Source organism: Leptidea sinapis, chromosome Z, assembly GCF_905404315.1.
Source record: "Leptidea sinapis chromosome Z, ilLepSina1.1, whole genome shotgun sequence".
In the NCBI taxonomy this organism is placed as follows: domain Eukaryota; kingdom Metazoa; phylum Arthropoda; class Insecta; order Lepidoptera; family Pieridae; genus Leptidea; species Leptidea sinapis.
In genome coordinates this window covers 28,774,868-28,798,859 of record NC_066312.1, presented here as the reverse complement: position 1 = coordinate 28,798,859, position 23,992 = coordinate 28,774,868, and the positions used below count along the sequence as shown (strand labels likewise).

The 23,992-nt window shown below is 35.0% G+C and overlaps 3 protein-coding genes across 5 annotated transcripts in view; 2 read left to right on the top strand and 1 right to left on the bottom strand.

The window, feature by feature from the left end:
- The window catches only part of LOC126979205 (hepatocyte growth factor-regulated tyrosine kinase substrate), a 29,708-nt gene extending 7,175 nt beyond the window's left edge, over positions 1 to 22,533 (top strand). For both annotated transcript variants that reach the window (XM_050828457.1, XM_050828458.1), the window contains 8 exons: positions 267 to 387; positions 1,300 to 1,407; positions 8,919 to 9,072; positions 11,370 to 11,533; positions 13,173 to 13,303; positions 15,762 to 15,888; positions 16,809 to 17,006; positions 18,833 to 22,533. In XM_050828457.1, coding sequence (XP_050684414.1) covers positions 267 to 387; positions 1,300 to 1,407; positions 8,919 to 9,072; positions 11,370 to 11,533; positions 13,173 to 13,303; positions 15,762 to 15,888; positions 16,809 to 17,006; positions 18,833 to 20,329 — 2,500 coding nt within the window. In that variant the 3' untranslated portion in view covers positions 20,330 to 22,533. The remainder of the gene's footprint in view (positions 1 to 266; positions 388 to 1,299; positions 1,408 to 8,918; positions 9,073 to 11,369; positions 11,534 to 13,172; positions 13,304 to 15,761; positions 15,889 to 16,808; positions 17,007 to 18,832) is intronic.
- LOC126979264 (U6 snRNA-associated Sm-like protein LSm5) lies at positions 2,078 to 2,680 on the bottom strand. Of its 2 annotated transcripts, none has more exons than XM_050828546.1 (2): positions 2,516 to 2,680; positions 2,078 to 2,421 (listed from the first exon to the last, which is right to left on the bottom strand). In XM_050828546.1, exon 2 carries the CDS (start codon positions 2,416 to 2,418, stop codon positions 2,131 to 2,133), a length of 288 nt encoding a protein of 95 aa, XP_050684503.1. In that variant the 5' UTR covers positions 2,419 to 2,421; positions 2,516 to 2,680; the 3' UTR covers positions 2,078 to 2,130. The 2 variants fall into 2 exon arrangements, with proteins under 2 accessions (XP_050684503.1, XP_050684504.1); XM_050828547.1 differs by having other exon boundaries at positions 2,078 to 2,418; positions 2,516 to 2,663.
- LOC126979228 (targeting protein for Xklp2-like) lies at positions 2,761 to 4,357 on the top strand. The gene has a single exon (XM_050828501.1). It carries the CDS (start codon positions 2,907 to 2,909, stop codon positions 4,242 to 4,244), a length of 1,338 nt encoding a protein of 445 aa, XP_050684458.1. The 5' UTR covers positions 2,761 to 2,906; the 3' UTR covers positions 4,245 to 4,357.
- Positions 22,534 to 23,992: the final 1,459 nt, after the last annotated feature.

Sequence of the window (23,992 nt, the reverse complement as noted above, 5' to 3'; positions counted from 1 at the left end):
AAAACCACAAATTCTGAGCGGCACTACGATTGCGCTCGTCACCTTGAGGCATAAGAGGTTAAATCTCATTTGCCCAGTAATTTCACTAGCTATGGCACCCTTCTGTGTCCCTAATGTTAAAACTACTGCTTCAAGGCAGAAAAGGGCGTCGTTGTGGTGCCCATAATCTAGCCGTCATCTGGTACAAAGGAGCCTTCCACTGGCAAAGCTAATTTAAATCATAAAAAAAGTAAGTTTTGTATCTACTGATTCTATTAATTATCTAGGTGCCGTGTAGCTTTTTCTCTGATGGTGCGACGTCATCACTGTCGTGCCTGCGGACAGGTTTTTTGTCAACAGTGCAGCTCAAAAACTTCAACCTTACCGAAGTTTGGAATTGAAAAAGAGGTATGTAGAACAACTTATATTTTGAATTTTAGTACATTAATTAAAATTAATAAAACATGTAAAGTTTGTAGTGTTACAGGAAAATAGTAAATAAATAAAAAAAATAAAAGAAAAAAGAAACATATGTATAGAGAAGATATATATATCTTGTCTAGCTGGAAAGTTAAGCTCTGCTGAATATCCCGTTAGGAAGACTAGACAGCTCACAAACATTGAAAAGGCCTGATTGGTGTACTTTAGTTATTTTCATAGTATCAAGAATATCATATTCTGCTTTGGGGAAATGTGGCTGATATTAACAGCATCCTTGTTTTACAAAAACGGGTAGTATGATCAATTTATCAGCTAGGTTCTAGAGTTTCCCTAAGAGAGTTTTTTAAGGATAAAGATTGTTTGATGGTTGCCTCTCAACAAATTTGTATGAGAAGTTTCATTCACATTTCACACCTTCAACACAAGACACAATAATAAATTTGTGCTGATTATTATTGTCTGCAACTACATTTTTCTTTTGTGGGAATGGGTACAATTGTCCAAGAATTGCCCATTATTAGATTAAAATCGGTAATCAAGAAAATCTTAATTATAAAGGCTTATTATATTGTAAATAATTACCTGAATGACAAACACGTGGTTGCTTTGCAAAACAAAGAGAAATACATACTGGCACATCAACATAGTAAGTAATTTAAATTAGATATACAATTTGTGTATTTTAATACCCAAGTGCTGAATAATATCATTGTTTATTCACATTTGTACGAAATATTTCTACTAACATACTTTTTAGTGATGAGGAAACTAAAATGTGATTTTATGAAAAGTTAAATTGTAGCCTTTTTAAACTTTAAATAATTGTCTTTAAGATACATATTGTTCACTGTGATTAACATTTTTTATCCATCCAATTAGGTTAGAGTCTGTGATGCCTGCTTTGATAAAGCAAGCCGACCTCCATCTTCCACTGCTAAGATTGAAAGTGTTGATACCTCAAGTGAATATGGTGCAGCCCAACCTCAGGTTTGTCAAAATACTTGCAATACAATTTCTTTGTCAAAATTATCTTTTTAATTGCTGTGACTCATCAAGTTTATTTTACTTCAAGTACAAAAAAATCACAAACTGATGATATACTACATGCAATTTATTCAGACTCCCATTATGTTATATCTATATATATATATATAAATGAATTGCTATTTGTTAGTCTCCAGGGAAGGTTTAAAAGGTGAACAAATATGAATGTGTTCAGAATTAAATAAAAACAACAATTTTGTTTTTCGTTTGATGTGTCCCCCGTCGTCCGATATTTGTTTTGTATGGACATATTTTCTATGAGAGATTTTATTGATGCACGGTTTGACAGTTCTGCTGTGAAACAATCTCATTACAACAACAGGCATATTTTACGAAATAAATCTTGATGTTATGATATATTATTGACAAATTAATAAAAAAACATTATTTTATTTATTATATACAGAACAATGTCTGTCGGGTCAACTAGTCTACCAATAAAATTAAGAATATAAACACATTTATACCTCTTTCTACTAGTACTATAATTGTTAAAGAAATATATGTTCTATCTTTTAACAGCATTATAGAATACAGTGTCTTTTTTTTAAATATTCATAAAGTACTTATCTATGAAACCTATTACAATAGAATTTTAAATAAAACAATAACACACTGCTTTAAATGATTTATTTATAGCTTTAATTTACATGTAGTATATTATTATCAATGTCCTTCGTATGTCTCACCCGGCATGTCACCTCCTGGAACTAGCATAGCAATATTGTTACCATTGAGGAGAATTTGGTCCAATTTTGTTATTTTCCTTCCTTCGGGTGTAGATTCATATTCTGTAACGTCGTCGAGTAACATATTTACAAAGTCATCAAATCCTTGTAATGTCCCAATCATTTCTTTGTCATTTTTCATTATAATATGAATGCGTGAACCTATACATTTGTCTACCAGTTCAAGCGGTAGTAAAGTATTTGGATTTGCTAGTGCCTGCGACATCTCCTGAAAAGAAACAGTTTATTTCCTTTTATTATTGTTCCATTCACTACCGTTGAGCGTGCTATAAATTGGCAATGTTCAAATCATCTTATTTTACCGAAAATCTATGACGAATAATACGATTTACTGATGATTTAAGAATATTAAATAGTAATATTTATACAAATGCTATTCTTGAATCTTCTATCAGGAACTAAAGTGTGAAGTTATGAAGTTTACATTGACAGTTGAAACCGTCAACTGTCACCATAATATTGTAAATTTCATGTTTGGGTTTATTTATTTTTTTGGTTGAACAGTCTATGCCCTATGGGTAGAACGCGGTTTGGTTGACATTGACATGCAGAAGATTTTGTCGAATGTCAAGCCATCTGACAGCCTAGTCGCTGACGTAGCCTCATTGTTTGAATTTATCGTTTTTCGAATTTTAACGGTAGCTGCCTAGCGAAACTTTAAATCTAGTTGTTAATTGTTGGTGGCTGCACAACATGGGTGATAACTTTGTAACAAACTTCCCTGGTGAGATATATTTTACACCTAATGGAACCCTTCGTATAAAAGAAGAACGATTAACACCAGAACATGAAGACCAATTGATTACAATGAGAAAATCTTTTTCTATGAGTGACCTCACTTCGATTGATGACGGCATGAACAATTTAAATTTTACTGATAAAGGTGACAAAGCTAGTCCAGCAAACGAATTCATATCAATGGCAGAAGCTTTATTCCATTACCAAAGGGACACTCCAGGTCGATTTCATTCTAGAAAACCACAAAAATTTCAATCTTTTAATACTCTTAGAAGTGGGTTAACTGTAGCTCAATCTCCAATGCTGAGGTGCAAAGCGCGAATGCGTCCACGTTATGTCTTGTCTCAGAGGGAAAGAGAAGATTTAGAATTTGAAGAATTAAAAAAAATAAAAATCAAGGCGAATCCAGTCCCTAAATCAGTCCTGTGTGAACCCCACCCCTTACCAGAAGTGCCAAAAAAACCAACTACTGTGATTGAACCATTCAATCTAACTGAAATTCAGAAAAAGATTGTCAGGTCACCAGAGAAAAAAAATTTTTTCAAAGCTCGCCCTGCACCTAAAAACATATTAGAAAAACCCGATGTACCGGTAAGGACACAATCACACTTGCTTTCTCCTTTACCTAATCAGACAAAAAAGATTAATTTCAATGATAATGTCAAAAAAGTTGCTAGTAATAAATCAAATCATGCCGTAAAGCAAACGGTAAAGATCGACCAAAGATCTGCAATAACTGTACCATTTTCCTTTGAGAAGAGAGATGAAGAGTTAAAAAGACGTAGAGATGAAAGAATAAAGCATCAGATAGAAGAAGAACGTAGAATGGCTTCACAGTTTAAGGCACAACCACTGCCCCCGTGTGTGAAAAAGCAATTGCAAAGTTCTAATGGAAGTGCATCCTCATCTACTTCAGATAAAGAAAACCATGTGGTAAAGTTTGAAGCTAAGCCACCAACTGTTTTATATAAGGCACCTTTCAAACCTGTCCGCAAATTGACTGGACACACTAAACTGGCACCATTTGAATTAACATCAGATAAAAGAGCCGCAGAACGACAAAAGTTTGAAGAGCAATTGAAAGAGAAGGAAGAAGAAGAAAGGAAACAAAAGGAGCTAAAGGAAAAGGAACAACAAGAAAAAGAGCAGAAGGCTATAGCCAAGTCGCGTGCTCAATTAGTGCATCATGCCAAGCCAGTCCCAAATCTTAATCCAATCTTGCCAGAAAAAATCAAACTTCCGTTAACTGTTCCTGAAACCCCCAAATTTGTTAGACGTTTAAATAATAAATGATTTCTAATAATGTAAGACTGAATATTTTTGTTTATGAAATTATGATCTTTTAAAAGTTTTTGATGTTTTAAAATAGTTTTTTAATTGAATAAATAATATTTGAATGCTTTATAGCTTTTTTTTTATTTTCTGTTGCCAATAGTGTATAAAAGTATAAGCATAGAACTATAAAAATGAGTGCTATTTAAAAAAATCTTTAAAATTAATATTCTCTGTTTATTAATGTTACATCATCATTGTTACACAATAGAGCTATTATAATATAATGCTGGTTTTAAACCGCGTATCATCAATTTTGTACAGTCATGTCAATCTAATATCTTCCAGATCAATAGGTGAGCTTATTTTACTGGATGTGATTGTTGATGTGATTTTACAGTATCTTTCTCATGGTATTGCTGGCCTAGTTCCTTTTTACGTTGATACATACCTGATCGGCTTATAAAATTCAGGTCTATAAGTCTGTGGAATCAATTCACTTTCAGACATCTTTGTATAATAAAACGAAATTTAGTTATTTTCTCTATTAACCTTGAACATGAAATCATGCCGTTCAATACCCAAATATAATTATTATAAGCAACTGATTTATTATACATCGTATAATGTACATATTTGATATGTATTGTATATATATGATTTGCAGGTGCAGTAGTTTGGGTAGTAGGTGATGTGGGTACTTTAAAATGTTCAGGCTGATGATAATACAATATCTTCATGATTATGTTCTTTATAAAGTAATACTAATAAATTTATTTATCCATTAGAACTTATTCTAATTTACATATACTGTTTTGTTATGAAATATGCCAATCATATATAAAAGCAAGCAAAAAGTTTATATTACTGAAGGTGTACATTTTTGTAACTTACTCAATTACATAGGTCAATTAAATATTGTTATACCTATTAGTGCTAACATTGTTATTTAATGATGAACAACCAAAATGAAATATTATGTAAGCTTTTTTTTCATTCAGGAGACAAATGGTTTGGTTGTGTATCACTGGTGCATCCAGAATTCCGTGTTTACACAGTATAATACATTGTTAGGAGTTTCCACTCTTGAGACTGTCTTATTATCTTCCCATTGTAGCTTTTGGGGAACGGCCATTATTATTTGGCCAATGTAAGGTTGAGGTAGGCTACCAAGTAAAGACTATTTGTATGGTTATTATTTTGAAAATTATAACTATCATACATCTTTCATCATCACTTTTATAGTATTCAAGTCATGAGAACAAAGAGAAAATCTAGCATTGTTGTTACTAATGATATTTGTGATTAGAATGTTTGGATCTGCACTTTTACTCCCCAAGATATCTGAATAGCTGGGGACACAGTGATAAAATTATGTTCTGTAAATGACTCTCTTATTTTAAATATAATTGGGATAAACTTTTTGAATAAAATCTGTTTTAATGAGTTTTTTTAACCTGTTAGAGTATAATGAAGTTGTAAAAGACTATTAGTGTTTAATAGAATGGCCTCAAGAATGGTAATTGATTGGTATAGGTAACAAATGGGCAGATATAACTTAATATATTCATCATCACTAAGTGAAAATTTTAAAGAAATAAACATTTTGACTGTTATAGGCATTTAAGCAACAATAGGAATTTCATAGAAACCGCGACAATCATTATGTTCAAATAAAATGAGGACCAAATGTTAACTTGTTATGTCTACTACTCGGTTAAATCGAGTTAGTAGTCTTTTATTGGCCAATGTATATGCTTTTACAACATGATCCCAGAAAATTTACAAAGCAAATATGTTATAAATTTAAAAAAATTGTTAATAAACGTTTGTGTGGTAGTTTGTTAAAACATATATGATTTTCTTTATGATACCACAGACTGGGAATTGAGCGAACACCCTTGATATTACATTTAAATCCATCTTTTTAATTAAAAAAGGCCATTCTTCTCAGACACAGATACACTACTTTGAATGGATTGGTGGTAGTTTTTGATGTTTAATAAGTGATTTTTAATCCTATTTTGAGTAATATTAATTGAATTTGAAATTTGAATTTATATTTCTCATAGAGGCAATCTGTACTGCTACTCTAACGGGACTGAGAAAGAGTCGGAGTATTTGTAAAAATCTTTTACCAAAGGAGGATGCCGAGAATGCATTTATTTTGGGACCCACTGAAAGAAGTGGCGTACATCATGGAAACTTATTAATAATTGTAATACGTAACAAAATAAAGAAAAAAGCAAATTGTAAGTAAGTCTAAAAAAGTGGGAGAAAAAAGATATACCTTAAAGTAAAATATAACCTACAATTATTAATAAATATCTATTGTTCAATCAATAATTTGTATCTTATGTCTATTCCTAATTACTGTCTGCTAAAAGATAATAGGTATAATATATATTATGTGGATGGTTGGCCAGCAGCTATTAATTGAGGATTCACAATTAACTACCTAATTCTTTTTTCAATCAGGTATTAAAACATTTTAAGATATATATATATATATATATATATATAATATAATATATAAAACTTTTAATTACTTTCTGATTTTAGTATCAAAAACGATAATAATCTTATTGTGAATTACTACTGAATTACTGATCTGAGTTGGTATAGACAGTTCAATGGTGTCGGAAAATCCATATAAAAAATTACTGTCATGTCAAAAATATAGATGTCAATTGCGCAAAACGTTCCGTTCGTGCAAGATAATTATTTTTTTAATAAATTATAATAATTTATTTCTTTTGACTCCCATATCTTATCGCCTCAATAATTTTTGTTTAAACATCTGCATCGTATAAACTTAAGTTTATAATTAATATAAACTTGTACTTGTACGATGTATCCTTAATTTTTAAATTATGTGGGTCCATTCTTGCCATCCTCCTTTGGAAATTTGAGTAATGTGAGAAAAGATTATGTTAGGTTTTTTTGTGTTTTTATAAAAGCCTAAGTCTAAATTTATGGAGGGTTCAAAGGTTAATGTGGGAAAGGAAAATTACCCTTATAATTTGTTTGGTGCTTAGGACTATTATAGTCCTTAGAGTAATAGTAGATATTGTGTAGAGTGACGAGTTGTTCTAATTTTTGGAGCAAGGGATGTTTATGAAATTCAGCTAATTTATAAAGTAATTTATTTGCAAGAAACTTACAGAAAACTGATAGGGAAGTTTGCACACACTCAGTACATGCACTTGCATACTATTAGAAGGAATAAATTTCATTTTAAGTACTTTAAGACTGTTTGGAGTATAATGAATATATACCCAAATGTTTAACAAACTAAAATTTTTTTTTATTAAGGTTAGCTATAAACTAGAAAATAAATATGTAATACCAAAACTATAACCTATAAGATTTTCACACGCATATTACCTACATAGTATAAAATAAAGTCGCTTTGTGATGTCTGTTTTATATACCCTAATGATAGTCACAAAAATAGTATTTTTTTTCAATGACAAACACCAAACACACACAATAATACAAAAAAAAGGCATAAAAAGGCATTTATTTTCTCAAAATTGATTCCTTTAGAATTCTTTTTGATGTCATTTCTTATACTACTAGATACTACTACCGCTTCGGAAACAAATGGCGCTCTGAGAGAGAAGAAGCGGCGCAAGAAACTCTCCCAGCATTCTTTTTTTTGCGCTCTTTTCAATAAAAATATACAATATTTTACTGTCATTTCTATCGCTATAAAATAAGCATAATCTGGTCCCAGGCTGTCCGATCATTTAGATATTCAGCAGTGGAGTAATAGGATTTACGACAGAGCCATTTTTTTATAAAACATTTAAATTTATTTATAGATAATGCCTGAACAGTGGCTGGGACTTTATTGTAGAAGTGTATACATTTACCCTTAAAGCTATTATGTATCTTATGAAGCTTACTTACTGGGCTTGGAAAAAAACACCAAATAAAATATAACACGAAAATATTTCCAAAATAAACAAATAAACCTACATAAATACGTAATAATGTGTTGAAGTTTCTACCTAATTTTAAAGTTCTGTAATCAACTTATGATCATGCCATTTATTCTTTCTTCTTATTTAAAATAAGTCCAGAATATAATTGTAAATAATGTAGGTAGTAAGTACGTACGTTAATTTTTTACATTCGCTTTAAATAAATATGGAGAACATAATTAAATATATACCTAATTATAACAATTTCGGCAACAATAACTACTTAATTAAAAATACTACATTATATATTTTTTTTATTTGGAAATAATATGACTTTTAACTTTTCCATGTCCTCCGACATATTAGATAATTTATACATCTACATAGACTGTGACAGCTGCGAAAACGTCGAGTAATGCTGCTAGGGAATATAATAATAATCTAAGCTTTAGAGTTTAGAAGATATCAAAACTCAAAACAACCCAGACTCACCGTTGCGGGCTTCGACTTGAGCATTGATTGCTTTCCTATGGAAAGCGTAGCTCTTTGTGGGTCCTTTCAAAAAAATTGTGTTCGTATTGCTTGCGAAAAGGCGCAAACGAACCATTTCACATTTTCATTTATTTTTAAAACACTCACATGCGAAGCTTGCGGCGAGTCCTGGAGATTTATATTATAACAAATTGAAATAAATTTAATTTGTGGAACTGCACAATCCCAAAATTTTACATATTTAAGTAACTGATTTTTTTTCTTATATTTATAGAAACGGCCTGGGAAATCGGCGGAGGAGCTTCAGGAGGAAGAAGAGTTGCAGCTGGCACTCGCGCTGAGTCAATCCGAGGCAGAGCAGAAGGAGAAAGAAAAGGAGAGACGGTCACGTGCTTTCATTGCACCAGAGCCCGTCACACATCCTACGTGTATGAATTTAAATCAATAATTATGTAAAAAAAAACTGCGACTACCTAATGTGCTCCGTTTAAAGTGTTGAGACTAGCGAAACGTTCATCTCATAGTAAGTGATACGCCCTGACTAATAATAGCTACTATTCATTTTATTTTACTTTAAAAAGTACGGCCCAGACCAAGCACATACACATATTAAAGATATACATATAAATTTAACTAATATATTACATTCTTCTCACTGTAAGCCCAAAAATACACAATAAAACTATCGACCTATATTCGAACAAAACGCAGTTAGGATTGATAACAAGCCAAGGTGAAATAAACTGTGAATCTACTATACAGGGTGGTTTTTTGAGAAGGGCAGTGATGGCCAAGTCGGAAACAGCGAGACTTAGACAAAAGTCGTGAAAAGAGTCATGCCCTCGATTTATAAGAAACCAATAACTGCATATTTAGTTTTTTTTAATTTCTTGAAACTTTGACGGAAATCGATCCGAATTTTTTTTTCTAAAATATTACATAATATGTATTACTAAAAATGAAAGCAAATAGAAAATTTTTACAAATTGCTTTTCATATTTTTACCAACTAATAAGTTGTTCAAAATGGTTTCCGTTGATTTTAATGCATAAGTTTATACGTCTGTCAATGACCTTACTGCATGTGATACTATGACAGGATGTATTCTCGATAGAATATCAAGAAAAAAAGATTTCTAACAAAAAGTTCGAAAAGGAGTTGAGTTTTATTCCGTGTGAAAATAATAAAACAGAAAATTTGGTATTTCCTTTCGTTATTAGTAATACGTACATATTTTTGCAAATATTGATCCTTATCAGCAACAGAGTCTATTGGTGCAATAATACAGGACGTAATTTTTTGCAAAGTCATTCTGGTCGATTTCCGTCAAAAGTTGAAGAAATTAAAAAAGAAACTAAATATGTATTCATTGTTTTCTTATAAATCGAGGGCATGACTTCTTTCACAACTTTTGTCTAAGTCTCGTAGTTTCCGACTTGGCCATCACCACCTTTCTCAAAAAACTGCCTGTAGGTATTTTCGAAAAAAGTTGGCGCTCTTGGAAAGAACAAGCAATAAACCCAACGGCCACTCTTTTCAATCAAATAGAGTATTTTACAATGGCTGTAATATACAAAATCAATTAGTTTGTAAGGTGCTGCATCCAATATATGAATAGTGTTCAAAGTTAAAAGCTTTTTAAATATCAAATAATGCATTTAACATGGGGAGGATGCGCGTTGGGCCGAAGTTTATGATTTCGGTTATAGAGATCGTTGTCAGATACATTCGTAACAGATCATGCTCGAAATCAGGCGCATCGATACGTGTAATAAACATTTATGCAACTATTGTGTAATAAGGAGTACTATAACACGAGTGTGGGTTTTTTTGCAACAATTTGATGACAGTCATGTGATAATAGTATCACATGACTGTCATCAAATAACTAAAAATTGTTAATTGTTTAATAAAATAATTATAAACTACCATGCTAAATTTTGCTGTCTAATTGCGGTCCCTTAGGGCCGTTCCCAATATTCAGTCTATCTCCGGTTGTCCACCACGGAGCCCCCGGTTTGATCCTCGCTCGCCACTTACATACACAGCACTAATGTTGCACAATACGTCAGCTGTATAGCTACAGGTATACTGCTATAAGCATTTCGGTGACGCGAACTCTGAGATTTGACCCAGTCCAAAAAATGTCTTAACTATCTTATCCTCTTCTTAATATAATACATATAAATTACGTGACACGTTGTTTATCCGCGATGAACTCCTAAACTAATGAACGGATTTAAATGGGGATGGATTACTTCATGGAGTGAAGTTTAGTCCAACTTGAGATATAGGATACTTTTTATTTCGATTTGGGATCCATAATTATTTTTATTTATAATATTTGTTTTGTATGGACATATGATTTACTGTGAGAGAATTTATTGACGCACGGTTTGACAGTTGTGCTGTGAAACAATTTCATTATAACAACACGCAGCATACGTTACGAAATAATTCTTGATGTTTTGAAATATTATTGGCAAATTTCTATAAAATAGTATTTTTTTTATTATCTACAGAACAACGTCTGGTAGGTCAGCAAGTATATAGATATATATATTTTAAATTATTTATGTATCGCGTGTGCCTGTCATGAGCACGTCGGTGACGGAAAGATTTTCCCCGATCAAAATGTGCCCAACGCGGCTTATGAAGTTTTTACTTCAAAAAATATCCAAAAAGGAATGTGCAGTAGTTTTCACATAAAAATTATAAATTTCAGTGTCGCCCACGCCGTCTTCAGTGAGCGCGTCACCTGAACATAGTACTGTGGGCAACCCTGAGCTGTCGCGGTATCTGGATCGCAACTACTGGGAGCAGAGACTATCACGGGACAGTGCCGCGCCCACCGCGCCCTCATCTCATGGCACCAACGATGCTTCCGAGGTAGGTACACTCAAATCTCTTAAGTCTACCGTCTTTTTTTACGAGAGCCGCCAATATGCCTATTGTTTGGAGCAATGAACAAAAATTAAATTGATAGAAACGGAAATAACAATATCGGTCGTTTTGGCAAAACCCGTTAGCTTTTTGAAATTCTAACATCATTCTGTATTCCGAGACGACAGCACTGTCGAAAGAAATGTGAGTGGTAGGGCAGTATGTTAACACAATACTTCTCACGATCCTGACACGGCAATATCAAGGGCAATATTGCCGATAGCTCGCGGAGAAGCGGAAGGGGCTGAATGTAAACGAGATGTAAGAAGTCACATGATAGGAATCGTCTATAATAACAATTTTCGGTTGATTATGACCCTGAAACGTTGCTGCAGCGCTTCAGAAATGTACGCCGTGGCTAGGCTGAATTCGTTTAATGACATTCAATGTAATAGAATTGCATCGTCATGTCCAGAGTTTATACGTGTAATAATGACATTACCAGGAGTCTGTCTCATAAGCTGATGCTGTCTATAGGTACCACAACGGCGCCTATTTCTGCCGTGAAGCAGTAATGTGTAAGCATTACTGTGTTTCGGTCTGAAGGACGCCGTAGATAGTGTAATTACTGGGAAAATGAGACTTGGCAACTTATGTCTCAAGGTGATAATCCTGAGGGGCACTGCATTGTAATGGGCAGAGCGTATCAATTACCAACAGCTGAACGTCCTGCTCGTCTCGTCCTTTTTTACCATCACGCTGGGTGGATATTGCCACCTAGTTTCTATTTTGTAATTTATATTGTTTATTTTATACAAATTAAATTTATCAACGATGCGGGACTCGAATCCGCGACCGTGGGTTCCGTCCCAGCTACTAGTCTTACCAACCGAGCCAACCGTTTGAGCGACGCAAGGTTCATAAATCTTGGTATGTTTACAACGTTCCTGTAGTTGTTTATTAGACGTTTAAATGATTTAAGGACTTACGTAAAACTTACTTGAGTGTGATAAAACGCGAACTTGACTTTTGCATTGGACTGTTTTAGCTTAAGCTTAGCTAAATTACAGCTGTCAAATGACTATAAAAATGAAATCAAAGATTATAATACTAAGCTTACACTCAGTTAAGTTTCTTCTTATGCTAAGTACGTCTAAGTACACTATATAGATCTCAGCCTAACGGCCGTTCCCAATATTCAGTCTATCTCTTACTTGAGATAAAAATCTTAACTATCGTTGACATTTCTGTCCTAATAAACGTATCGACGGTAGCTCACCTTACCCGTGCACGCTGTCTGTCAATGGGACGACGTATAGCTTACCAAATTGCAATTCACGCGTCCCAATTTAAGGCGATAAGAATGACTTATCTGGTATATTGGGACAGCTTCAGATTATTGACAGCTAATTACTGACAGTAGAAGGTAATAATTTATCTCTATCTGTAGATAGTATATTGGGAACGGCCGTTAATCTCTTAAAGGATCGCTGTCATATTGCGGGTGTTACTTTTAAAATAATATAGCGTCGTTTGACCGCTACGTGACGTCGATTTTCCGTGTGAGAGTAGCATTCTTTTTAATCTCCGGGCATGAACAGGGATACACCTAGCTTTCTTAGCTTAACTTCTTCACATTTTTCAGGATTTCGCGAAGCCCTCGACAGCGAAGTCCCAAGAGGACGAGGCCGTAGACAAAGAGGTTGATGACTTTGTGGAGACACTCAAGGCACAAGTTGAGATCTTCGTTAACAGGATGAAGAGCAACTCGTCTCGGTAAGATCTCATCTGTTAAAAAAATATCAATCAAGGCGTTATCATGCGGAAATACATAATTATCCAAATGTTGTGAGCCTTCTTGAGTATAAATTCTGGCAAGAGTCTCGTGCGAGAATTTGGCGAGTCAACATCTCCAGAGGATTCCTCGTGTAAAGTCGTGTGTACCGACGCTTAAAGGGCGATTTCATACTTAAACCCATTTTATTAATTACTATTTATGTTAGTTTTCATGTAAAACAATCATCATTATTGACTTATACTGATAACATTATAACATACAACACCTTTTTCCGTGGCAGTAAAGTTCAAAGTTTATTGTATAAAAGTCTGCCTTATTAGATGCCTAATAAGGGAGAGTTTGGACAGAGTGTGGGCAGAGTTTTGCTTCAGAATATTTTTGAGCGGCAATGTTTATTACTAAATTATAACATGAATTATTATTACACACAGTAATAACCATTAGTGACGTGCGATCTGATATTAATTTTCGTTTTCAATAATCTAAGGCGCCGGCCCCACTGGCGGTCAGAGTTCCGAGTTCTGCGTTCCGCGTTCACTGTAAGTGCTAGCACGCATTGCGAATTTTTGCCGCGCGATTTCTGCCCCAAAATTATGTGACATGTAATTGTATGAATCTGCACGCACATGCGAAGTCCGCGTAAAGTTTTTTCCACAAACAATCGCGATGCGGATTTTTTACGTGGGCTTGACCGCTCAGTCGCGTATCGCTTATGAGAGAAGGGTGTCGTGCTTTTCGCCTTCTGCCTTCAAACGAATGACTATACAAATGACATGATGATCGGAACACACACGCAAATATTGAATTTTTAAAGAAACAATTCCAAAATTTTCCAATTCCAAAGCACGACATTTATGTGATTTGTTTGAGCCAAGTTTATGTAAAACCAATCTAGGACGTGATTCACCTGTGGTACGCATTTCTGGTCGCTATAATGACTATACAAAGTAAAATATCGACAGTAATTTTGATAGTCTTAACAACTTTAAATAAAAGTTTATAAAATGTGACCTATCTACAGCCTCAGAATGTAATACTTAGGTAGTCTTATATAATAAATTGGTTGGAATATTGCATTCACAGATTTGTAATTAATATAAATAGCTCGTAATTTACTAATTCTAATCAATATTTTTCTAGATTTCTCCTTACTAATAATTTTTGTAACACAAAGCATTCTGTGATTACCTTATTGTAGGAAAAGTTAAATTTTATAATTTAATGCAATGTAATTATTAACACTGTTACTACCATTTCTTATGTTGGTGATACATTAAATAAATTTCCAAATGGGTGGTAATTTTTGACTTACGATAAATGATTTCATATCCTATTTTTATAATAAAAAATATTAAATTCGAATATGAATAATAGAGACTTTCATACAGAGAGTAAGGTAACTAATAGAATTTGCTCTAGATACTTAAGTGGGTCTATAGAATCACGAGTCAACGTGAACTTACGTTCTGTCAGAGTTCTATTTTTGTCGATATCAAGTTCACGCACTATGTCCAACAATATGGAAGATTTTATCTAGCTAGTGAGAGATAAAACCTTTGCTTTATGATTTGAGCGACGAGGACTATAAAAATCGTCAAGAAAGGCAAATAGAATGCTTCCAGTACTTACTCTTGTTATCTGAATGGACAAGGCTCCACAATAATAGAATTTCATCTTCCAAAGATGAACTTCTAGATAGAGTGTATCGAGATTGAGTGGCATTTTAATTTTTAAAAGAGCATGTGTCGCGTCAGCTAACCTGTGTCAAAGATTACCCACTCAAACTGAACTCCAAACTAGATCGGACCGGTCGCAGTGTGCGTAAGTGTGACCGCGAAACTCAGAACTCAAAACTCTGATGGCTAGACTGAGCGCAGTGGAGTCGGAGCCATAAAAAATCTGTAAGCTTATAAAGCGTCTGTGGCGCTGTGGGTATAAGTGTCTACTCTCTCCACTGTGACATTGGTTCGATTCTCAGCCGCGTCGTATCAATGTGTTTTCAGTTTTCGAATATATTTACGTTTCTTCGACACGTCGTAAGGTCGGCAACGCTCTTGTGCTTCTGCTGGTGTTACAAGAGAGAATGGACTGCGGTGATCATATTCCATCGAGTTATAATACGGGCTTGTACTTCTTACAAAATAAATACACTTTAAGTTTTTATTAAATGTCATAATATCAATAATAAAATCTACATTTATGTGTACCTTCATAATTTATGCCTCTAAATGGACATAGCTTCTCGCTGCTAGATACCCGATGAGAACAGGCGAGGGTTATTGCTTTAGTGTGCGTGGCAAGCTACGTCTTATACTCGCAATACGTCACTCACTTTGTGTTAGTGTGCGTGCTCAAAATAGGGGTTAACTGTCAACCTAAATTATTTTCACAGCTGTCGCAGTCTATCTAAGGTGACGTGTACTATATTTGTTTCAGTGGTCGTTCAATTGCAAATGACACGTCCGTTCAGACTCTGTTCATGAACATCACCGCGATGCACTCGAAACTCCTCAAGTACATCCAACAGCAAGACGACAAACGAGTGTACTTAGAAAGTTTGCAGGTAATTTTACACTTAAAATTGTATTCTAACTATTGTGGAATCTAATTACATACACATATCCATACTAATTACATGTATTTATGTAACACGGCCATAATCTCTGAACCTCGCTGGAACGTGAAGCCCCCTCCCTTTCCCCTTTCACTCCCTCGCGCTCGTCCTGTTTTTTCACTACGTTAAGAACATGTGATACTTTAGTGCGATCACTGCTTTGTTTTTGAAGTTTTCATTGTTACGTTTTGACTTTTGTTTTTAAAACTTATGTAGTTATTGTTGTTCTGTCGCTTTAATAGTACTACCAGATTTTTTTTATATTAAATATAATTTTTCATCATCACAATAATAATAATCAGCATCACAACATAACACCTTAACATCAATCTTCTTCTTCTTCTTCTTTAGGCGTTATCAACTTCTAAAGTGTAGGCCTCCTTCAGCTTATGCCATCTCTACCGGTCTTGAGCAGTTTCCAACCACTTTGTACCCGCCAGTCTATTGATATCGTCGTATCAACGCATCTGCGGTCTTCTTCTCGGGGGTTTCTCACTCCACGGTTTCCATTCCATCACTGCCTTGCACCACGAGCCATGCTTGCGGGCGACATGGCCAGCCCACTACCATTTCAATTTCGCAACACGTTTGGTTATATCGCTCACTTTGCTCGACTCTCTGACCCGTTCGTTTCTTTTACGGTCTCTCAGTGTAACTCCTACCAGTTTTCTCTCAATTGCCCTCTGAGCCACCTGAAGTTTGTGGAGGATCTCCTTAGTAAAAACAATATCCTAGTGTTGCATGTTTTGCACATCGTAGCAAAGCGCCGATGTGACGTCTTCGACGCCAGGTCTAGAGATAGACCGGGCAGTATACGCCTTTAAATAAGAGTGTGTCGGTATCGCAATAATAATGTATAAAATTACCAGGACAAGATAAGTCAAGTGCGTGACAGTCGCGCTGCCCTCGACACGCTCCGGGCTGAACACGTGCACCGTCTCGCACAAGCGGCGGAGGCGGCAGAGCGTCAGAGACAGATGCAAATGGCGACCAAACTACAGGCCATGAGGAAGAAGAAGCACGAGTATCTGCAGTATCAGCGGCAACTGGCGCTCCAGAGAGTACAGGTTGGTTTGTCTCTTAATATTGTATAGCACGCTCTGTGCTTCCCCGGGTCCATCAAAATAATAGGGAAGTGGCGACTATCAACATTTACAGAGGACGTTCGGTATCTCCGTCTACATATTATTAAGTTAGTCTCAACTTTAATAGTATGGAGAAGTCAGTATATTACCAATGGGAGGCTTCTTTGCATATGATGCCGGCTAGATTATGGGTACCAGAACGGCGCCTTTTTCTGCCTTGAAGCAGTAATGTGTAAGCATTATTTTGTTTAGGTCTGAAGGGCGCAGCAGCTAGTGAAATTACTGGGCAAATGAGACTTAACATTTTATGTCTCAAGGTGACGAGCGCAGTTGTAGTGCCGCTGACTTTGTGCCCGTCATACATGACTGAGCACGTATTACTTATAAAATTCGCTGTTTCTTAATACTTTAATACATTTATATTAAACGAAGATATGATATATACCCAGTAGTTTCCATGATGTGCGCAGAGATTAAAACCTCCTTATCATTTTTTTATTTATATATATATATATATATATATGTATATATATATATATATATATATATATATATATATATATATATGTTAGGAGATTCTAATATGCTTTATGATCGACAAAAAAGATTCGAGACAGGCACGACATAAGTGAACAGTCCAAATGTGTTCTTCACCATTAGATGATTTGCCTGTCTAGATGTATGAATGCAAACATACAACACGCGCAAACACACAAAATTGTCAGTGCGTGTTAAGGGATTACAGGCGCAATAGTGTGTATATGAGCCAAAAGGGGATGAGAAAAAAAAACACTAAGCCAAAGGTGATGACATAACCTTTTACTAAATATTTTTTTTATGAAAATAAGGGACGAGACGAGCAGGACGTTCAGCTGAGTGCAATCGATACGCCCCGCCCATTACAATGCACTGCCGCTCAGGATTCGTGAAAAACCCAAAAATTCTGAGCGGCACTACAAATGAACTTGTTGCCTTGAGACATAAGATGCTAAGTCTCATTTGCCCAGTAATTTCACTACCTATGACGTCCTTCAGACCGAAAGACAGAAATGTTAACACATTACTGCTTCACGGCAATAAATTGCCGCCGTTGTGGTAACCATAACCTAGCTGGCATCCTGTTCAAAGGAGCCTCCCACTGGAGGCTAAATGCATACTTTTAAAAGGATAAAAGTCCGTGTAAATGTGGCTGTAATGTAAAAATATACAATATGTGGTTTTTGCAGGATCACATTGGTTGAATTCAAATATGTTTAATCAAAATGAGAAAAAAGACAGACTCAGCGGGCTTCTTTTTTTATAACATTTTATTATATTTTAAAAACAAATATATAATTTAATCAGTGGTCCTGAGGGTGGTCGCTCCATTCCCAATCTGTGGTATCATCTTATAAAGTGGCATATTTTTTTCATAACCAGACTTTTCATCGTCTAGACCGATAAATCATCTAAGATAGTTTCACTAGATACAATTCTACATCCTGTGTAACGAAAAGCCTTCCACAAAACATCTGGATTCGTGGTGCCTGTAAAAGTTATTAAGAATAGTTTTTTAAACACTGTTAAAATATTGACATATTTTATTTCCATCAAATTAGTCTTCATAATCGTATTAGGCTGCATAGAATCGTTTTGAAACAAAAATCATTATTAAAAAAAAATCACTGCTTTAAATCGCACGGCCTGTCTTTTATCGTTTCGTGAGCTTTTTGTATTAGTCGTTTTAGCTTTACTGTGAGATTTTTGTATGTGCCAGATAACTATTATAGTAATAACTAAAAACTAATAACTCGTACCTAATTTAACAGGAACAAGAGAGAGAAATGCAAATGCGGCAAGAACAACAGAAACACCAATATATGATGTCAAGCACTGGATTCTACATGCCTGGTGTCTCTATGCATCAATTTCAACCGGGATTCCCTACAAACCAGATGATGTATACAAACCCCTACCATGCCCAAATCCCTCAGACTACCGACGGATCCGTATCTATGCCTGGACAAGCTCAAGTATCTCAAGCCAACGTGCCATTAAATATGAACCCGATGGGCTCCATTTCTGTCCCTCAAGCCAATACCAACTTCGCTATGTCAACATCTGGAGTACAACTTTCGCAAGCGCCTCCAACAATCCAAGGACCTATGAGTCAACAGAATATGCGACCAAACATGGGTCAGATGCCAATGCAGCAACAGCAAATGATGATGCAGATGCAACAAATGCGCTTACAGCAACCAGGAGTTCACCAAATGATGACCCAAAACATGCCGAATGGACCTCCCCCCCAAAATGCAAGCCAGCAAGTTCCCAAACAGATGCCAAACCAAAACCAACCGAATATGATGCCACCAATGACAATGGCACAACCTCATCAAGCGAACCCGAATAATCCCATGTATAACATGTCAGTGCCGAATATGAGGATGTCGATAATGCAAAACCAACCTAACAACCCACAAATACCAGTTTCATATCCGATGAATGCGCAGAATCCTCAGGCGAGTCAACAAACAGCGAGTATGCCACAAATGGTGCACCAGTCAATGCCTCCTCATACAATGTCCATGCAGAACCCGACTCAGCAGATGCCGCCGGGTCAACAGCCTCAAATGACACAGCATCAATCTGTGCCTATGCCTGGACAACCGCAGTTTCAAAACCCGCAAATGATGCCGCACGGTCAAATACCTCAAAATCAGTTACCAAATCAAGGACAAAATATCCACCCAACAAATATGATGCCGGTATCAATGCCGCAGCAGATACATCAAGGTCACATGCAAAATATGCATGTGCAGGGACCTCAGAATATGCAAGCCCAGCCTCCCCAGAACATACAGGCACAAGTTGCCCAAAATATGCAAGCCCAGCCTCAGAATACGCAGGCACAAGTACCCCAAAACATGCAGGCGCAGGTGCCTCAAAATATGCAGGCCCAATCTACCCAAAAAATGCAGACACAAGCTACCCAAAATCTGGGCCCGCAAAATATGCAAACACAAGGGCCTCAAAATATACCAGCAACCCAAAATATGCCTCAAGGTCCGCAAAGCTTGCAGAATCAACAAAACATGACCCACGGAATGCAGCAAGGACAAGTTCCTGTCCAGTCTAACATGCGAATGCCGTCAAATATGCAGCAACAAGGCCAGAATCCAAATATGCAAGGGCAAATGAAAGCTCAGCAAAATTTTGCAAACACACAAAACCAGCAACCAGCGTCTAACCAAACACAGACAAATCAGCCACAAGTTAAACCAGAGCCAAACAACAATGCCGCGGAACTGATTAGTTTTGACTGAGACTTGAAATAAATTAGGGCTTCCAATCCCGCATTCTATCCCTAATCTCGGTATGTGCGGGAGTCAACATTGTCGTTTCCGCGGGATCCCGTACTTAGTAACCAATATATAATGTAAGGCATTTCTTCTGTTTCTCTGTACTCCCGTGGGATATCGTACTCGTAATACCACATTTCGAGTGACTTAAAATGACTAGGGATCTCGGAATACCGACACTGGAAGCCCTAGACTAAGCACATCGGCAGCAACACTTCATTAATTTTGGAAAACGGAAATGCAACAAGTTGTCTAAAACAACGATCAAATTAAATATAATATACTAGAGGCCCTATCGCAACTAAATTAATAACCATCACGCATAATATATTAATTGCTATAATTATAAATATCGTGTCTAATAAATATGACAATCGATTTGATATAACCTCCAAAGTTGCAAAATATAATAATAAAATTGACAGCTGCTAGATTATTATTGGCATTAATGATGTTTCCATAGTATAATATGATATTAATAAGCAAACCGATTGAAAATAAATTAAAATATCAAAATATTTCCAACTTCTCTCTGGACTCACAAAATTATGAAGATTTTAATTATTAACTATATATTGCTTAAGTAGAATATTGCAAATATTAACATATTTCACTAGAATTGCATTGTTTTTCATCACTATGAATGTGAACATTAGAATAGAATAGTATAATTGTAATGATGATTTCAAATATACCGTATAATTCTTGAGATAGTCAGTAGGCTAAACATTAAAAATATATAATTACTTAACTTGGTCATATTTTAATCTTATAAAATAGAGGTACTTGATTGAATAGTAAATTAACACAGGTTATGTTATACTAGCTGGTCACCGCTTGGCCTAAATTTGTGGATATTGCATTGATACAATATCAAAATTTTACATCACATTTTTACATTGCGAAATTTGTAGAATTAATAACTACAATAATTATTTCGTTTTTTCCTGTTCTTGTTATGAAATAATGTCACAGCATAACTGTCAAACTGTTAAAAATATCACAATGTGCAAAATTTGTTTGTTGAGTTGTGCCTCGAGGACTATCAACGTGACATTAAAGATTTACAAAACAGCCACTAAATATGTTCCACACACCACATTGAAGTGATTCAAAAAGGATGGAGTGATTAAGACCATAATTAAAAATAAGACCGCTATATCTCTGTCACTGTGATTGTCATTGTCAAAGTGTGTGTAAATATTGTCTAAAAGGGTTTCCAATTGAGACAATTTCAAATTACGCGATGCGCATGCTCATATCTTAGATCACTTATACGTCTAGATACTGTGATAGCTGTAAAAACTAAAAAAAAAATGGAGGAAAACGGTTGACCCTAAAGGACCATCCCTGCAACTTCTCGCTAATTCCATACCTAAACGATTCAAATTGCACTTATGACGAGCTTCGAGCTCAATTTCGAGTTTAATAAAACACTATTTATTTTATTTTCAAACGGCAATTACTTTTGAATGAATGAACCGATTTTCACGCATATATACATACAGACGTACAAACACCATTGCGAGGATAGTTAGGGATGCTTCCTAGGACCTTAATACCTCTGATGAAGACTCAATTTTCGAAAAACGGGGTAAAACGAATAACTTCCCGAATTTTGGAAATTTTTCAATTTTCTTAGCGGGACGTTAAAAAATAAAGTTGACGGTTAATCTCTATTTTAACCAATGCACGGAGAACATTAAGTAACATACAAATCGCGAGTGTAACACCTGGCTTGTTTTGATTGGTTAAGGCTATCTACACATACAAATTATCTAAGGCTAATTTTTATTGTGTGCCCTTTTTAATATTTTGAATTGCTTAAAATAATTATAGTACATGGTAACATATTGGAACCAAATAATAATACTACATACATAACTGTCTCAAGTGCTATCCGGCTGTAGGTCCTATGATGTCAAATGCAAACATATTTCCATATGTTTTCTCACTTACGAAATTATTATATTAACTCATATTATGGTCACTGTAATGTATGTAAATGTGCTAAAGTGTATAATTATACTTACTGTCATTCGTAGCTAATTTAGAAAATTAATAATATATCGTTTAAATTTTTTATTTTTTTCATTAAGTATTTGTTTTGTATTGTTTACATAATTTATTTAAGTTTTATTATGTATAAAATAAATACGTGATGATTTAAATTTGTGTTATTTATTTATTACTACCATACTTACCCTAGATTTTGTTGTATGTGTCAGCAAAAAATGCTTTTTTAGGCCATTGAGTATAGACTTTCAACTTAGTCATGGTTTATGTACCTAATTAAAGACTATTCTGTATAAGAGTACTACTATTTTATTTCAAATAATCAGGATACGACATCATATCTAGGAGTTAAAATGGATTGTAGGTAAATGTTTACTATAAAGGACTTTCCCCGTAACGTTGCAAGGAAAAGTAGCAAACAATTGTTATTTATAGACGAAAACATCACAGGCAAGGAAAGAACTCTAAAGAGACTTTAATATTTATGCTATAAAAATTTGCCCAAAATTCATAATACTTGGTGTTTGCGTTGGTTTTGTTGTTGACAACAAAGAATAGAATAGAAATATATTTATTTACCATAGGCTGTGACAATAATATCATAAATTGAACCACCACACGTCATGAAGCTACATCAGTAGTAATTGGTAAAAAGGCTTTGACATGGGGAGAATAAGTAATGAGAAACTCCCAGCCCATCTTTTAAATCATTACGAAATTGCGTATCCTACTTATAATAATACTGAAGCATGTATTTTTTTTCTCTATATTATAATCTACTAAGTGAGTCGTAGTATATCGTAATGTTAAATGTTTTTCTAGCATACGGGTCAGCTGTTGTAAAGTGATCACCGCCACCCACATCTCTTGCAATACCACAGGAATCACAGGAGCATTACCGGCCTTTAATGAAGCTGCACGCGCTTTTCTTGAAGGTACCCAGGTCGTATCGTCCCGGAAAAACCGTAAAAGAAAGCTTCATTTCACAGCTTTGGAATACGTAGAAGAAAGTTCATTGAACACCGCAGTGTAGATGAACGCCACACATACAGATGGTGGGGATGATATCCATGTTTGTGGCATGTCACGTGAAGGTGGAATTCGGCGGAAGGAATCAAGTGAAACAGTTTTCAGAGCACTCCCCGTGATAAACGAGGTAGAGACACACAATAAAGTGATGACCTACGCAATTTTTAAGTTTTTTTATGATTTTTGTTAAGTACCTATGTGTGTATTTAATGTCGCCAAAATTTTAGCGCCACGTTCTATAACTACTCTGGCGGAGTCGCATTTGGTCACTTCTAAAATATAATGTTTTAAAAATAGCGTAGAGTTAAATACCCATTCCAGATACAATAAATTATATTGAGAAAGCGTCAGGTCTTGAGTCCATTAATTGTGTACTAAGTGCACATAATTCGTAAAGTTTCTCGTGGAATATGTTAACGACCCCTTTGAATACATTAATGATTAAAATCTCATAAAACAACTATTAGTATCGTTGTATGGAATTGTTCATTACATGTAAATAAAAAAAAATACCACAACAGCAAGTTTGTATAACAGTCAACAGCTAAGCGCTATATTTTTGAAATATAGAGCTACTAAAAA

Excerpts from the sequence above, each read along its gene's own strand:
- LOC126979264 (XM_050828546.1), bottom strand. The coding sequence starts at position 2,418 with ATGTCGCAGGCACTAGCAAATCCAAATACTTTACTACCGCTTGAACTG.
- LOC126979228 (XM_050828501.1), top strand. The coding sequence starts at position 2,907 with ATGGGTGATAACTTTGTAACAAACTTCCCTGGTGAGATATATTTTACA.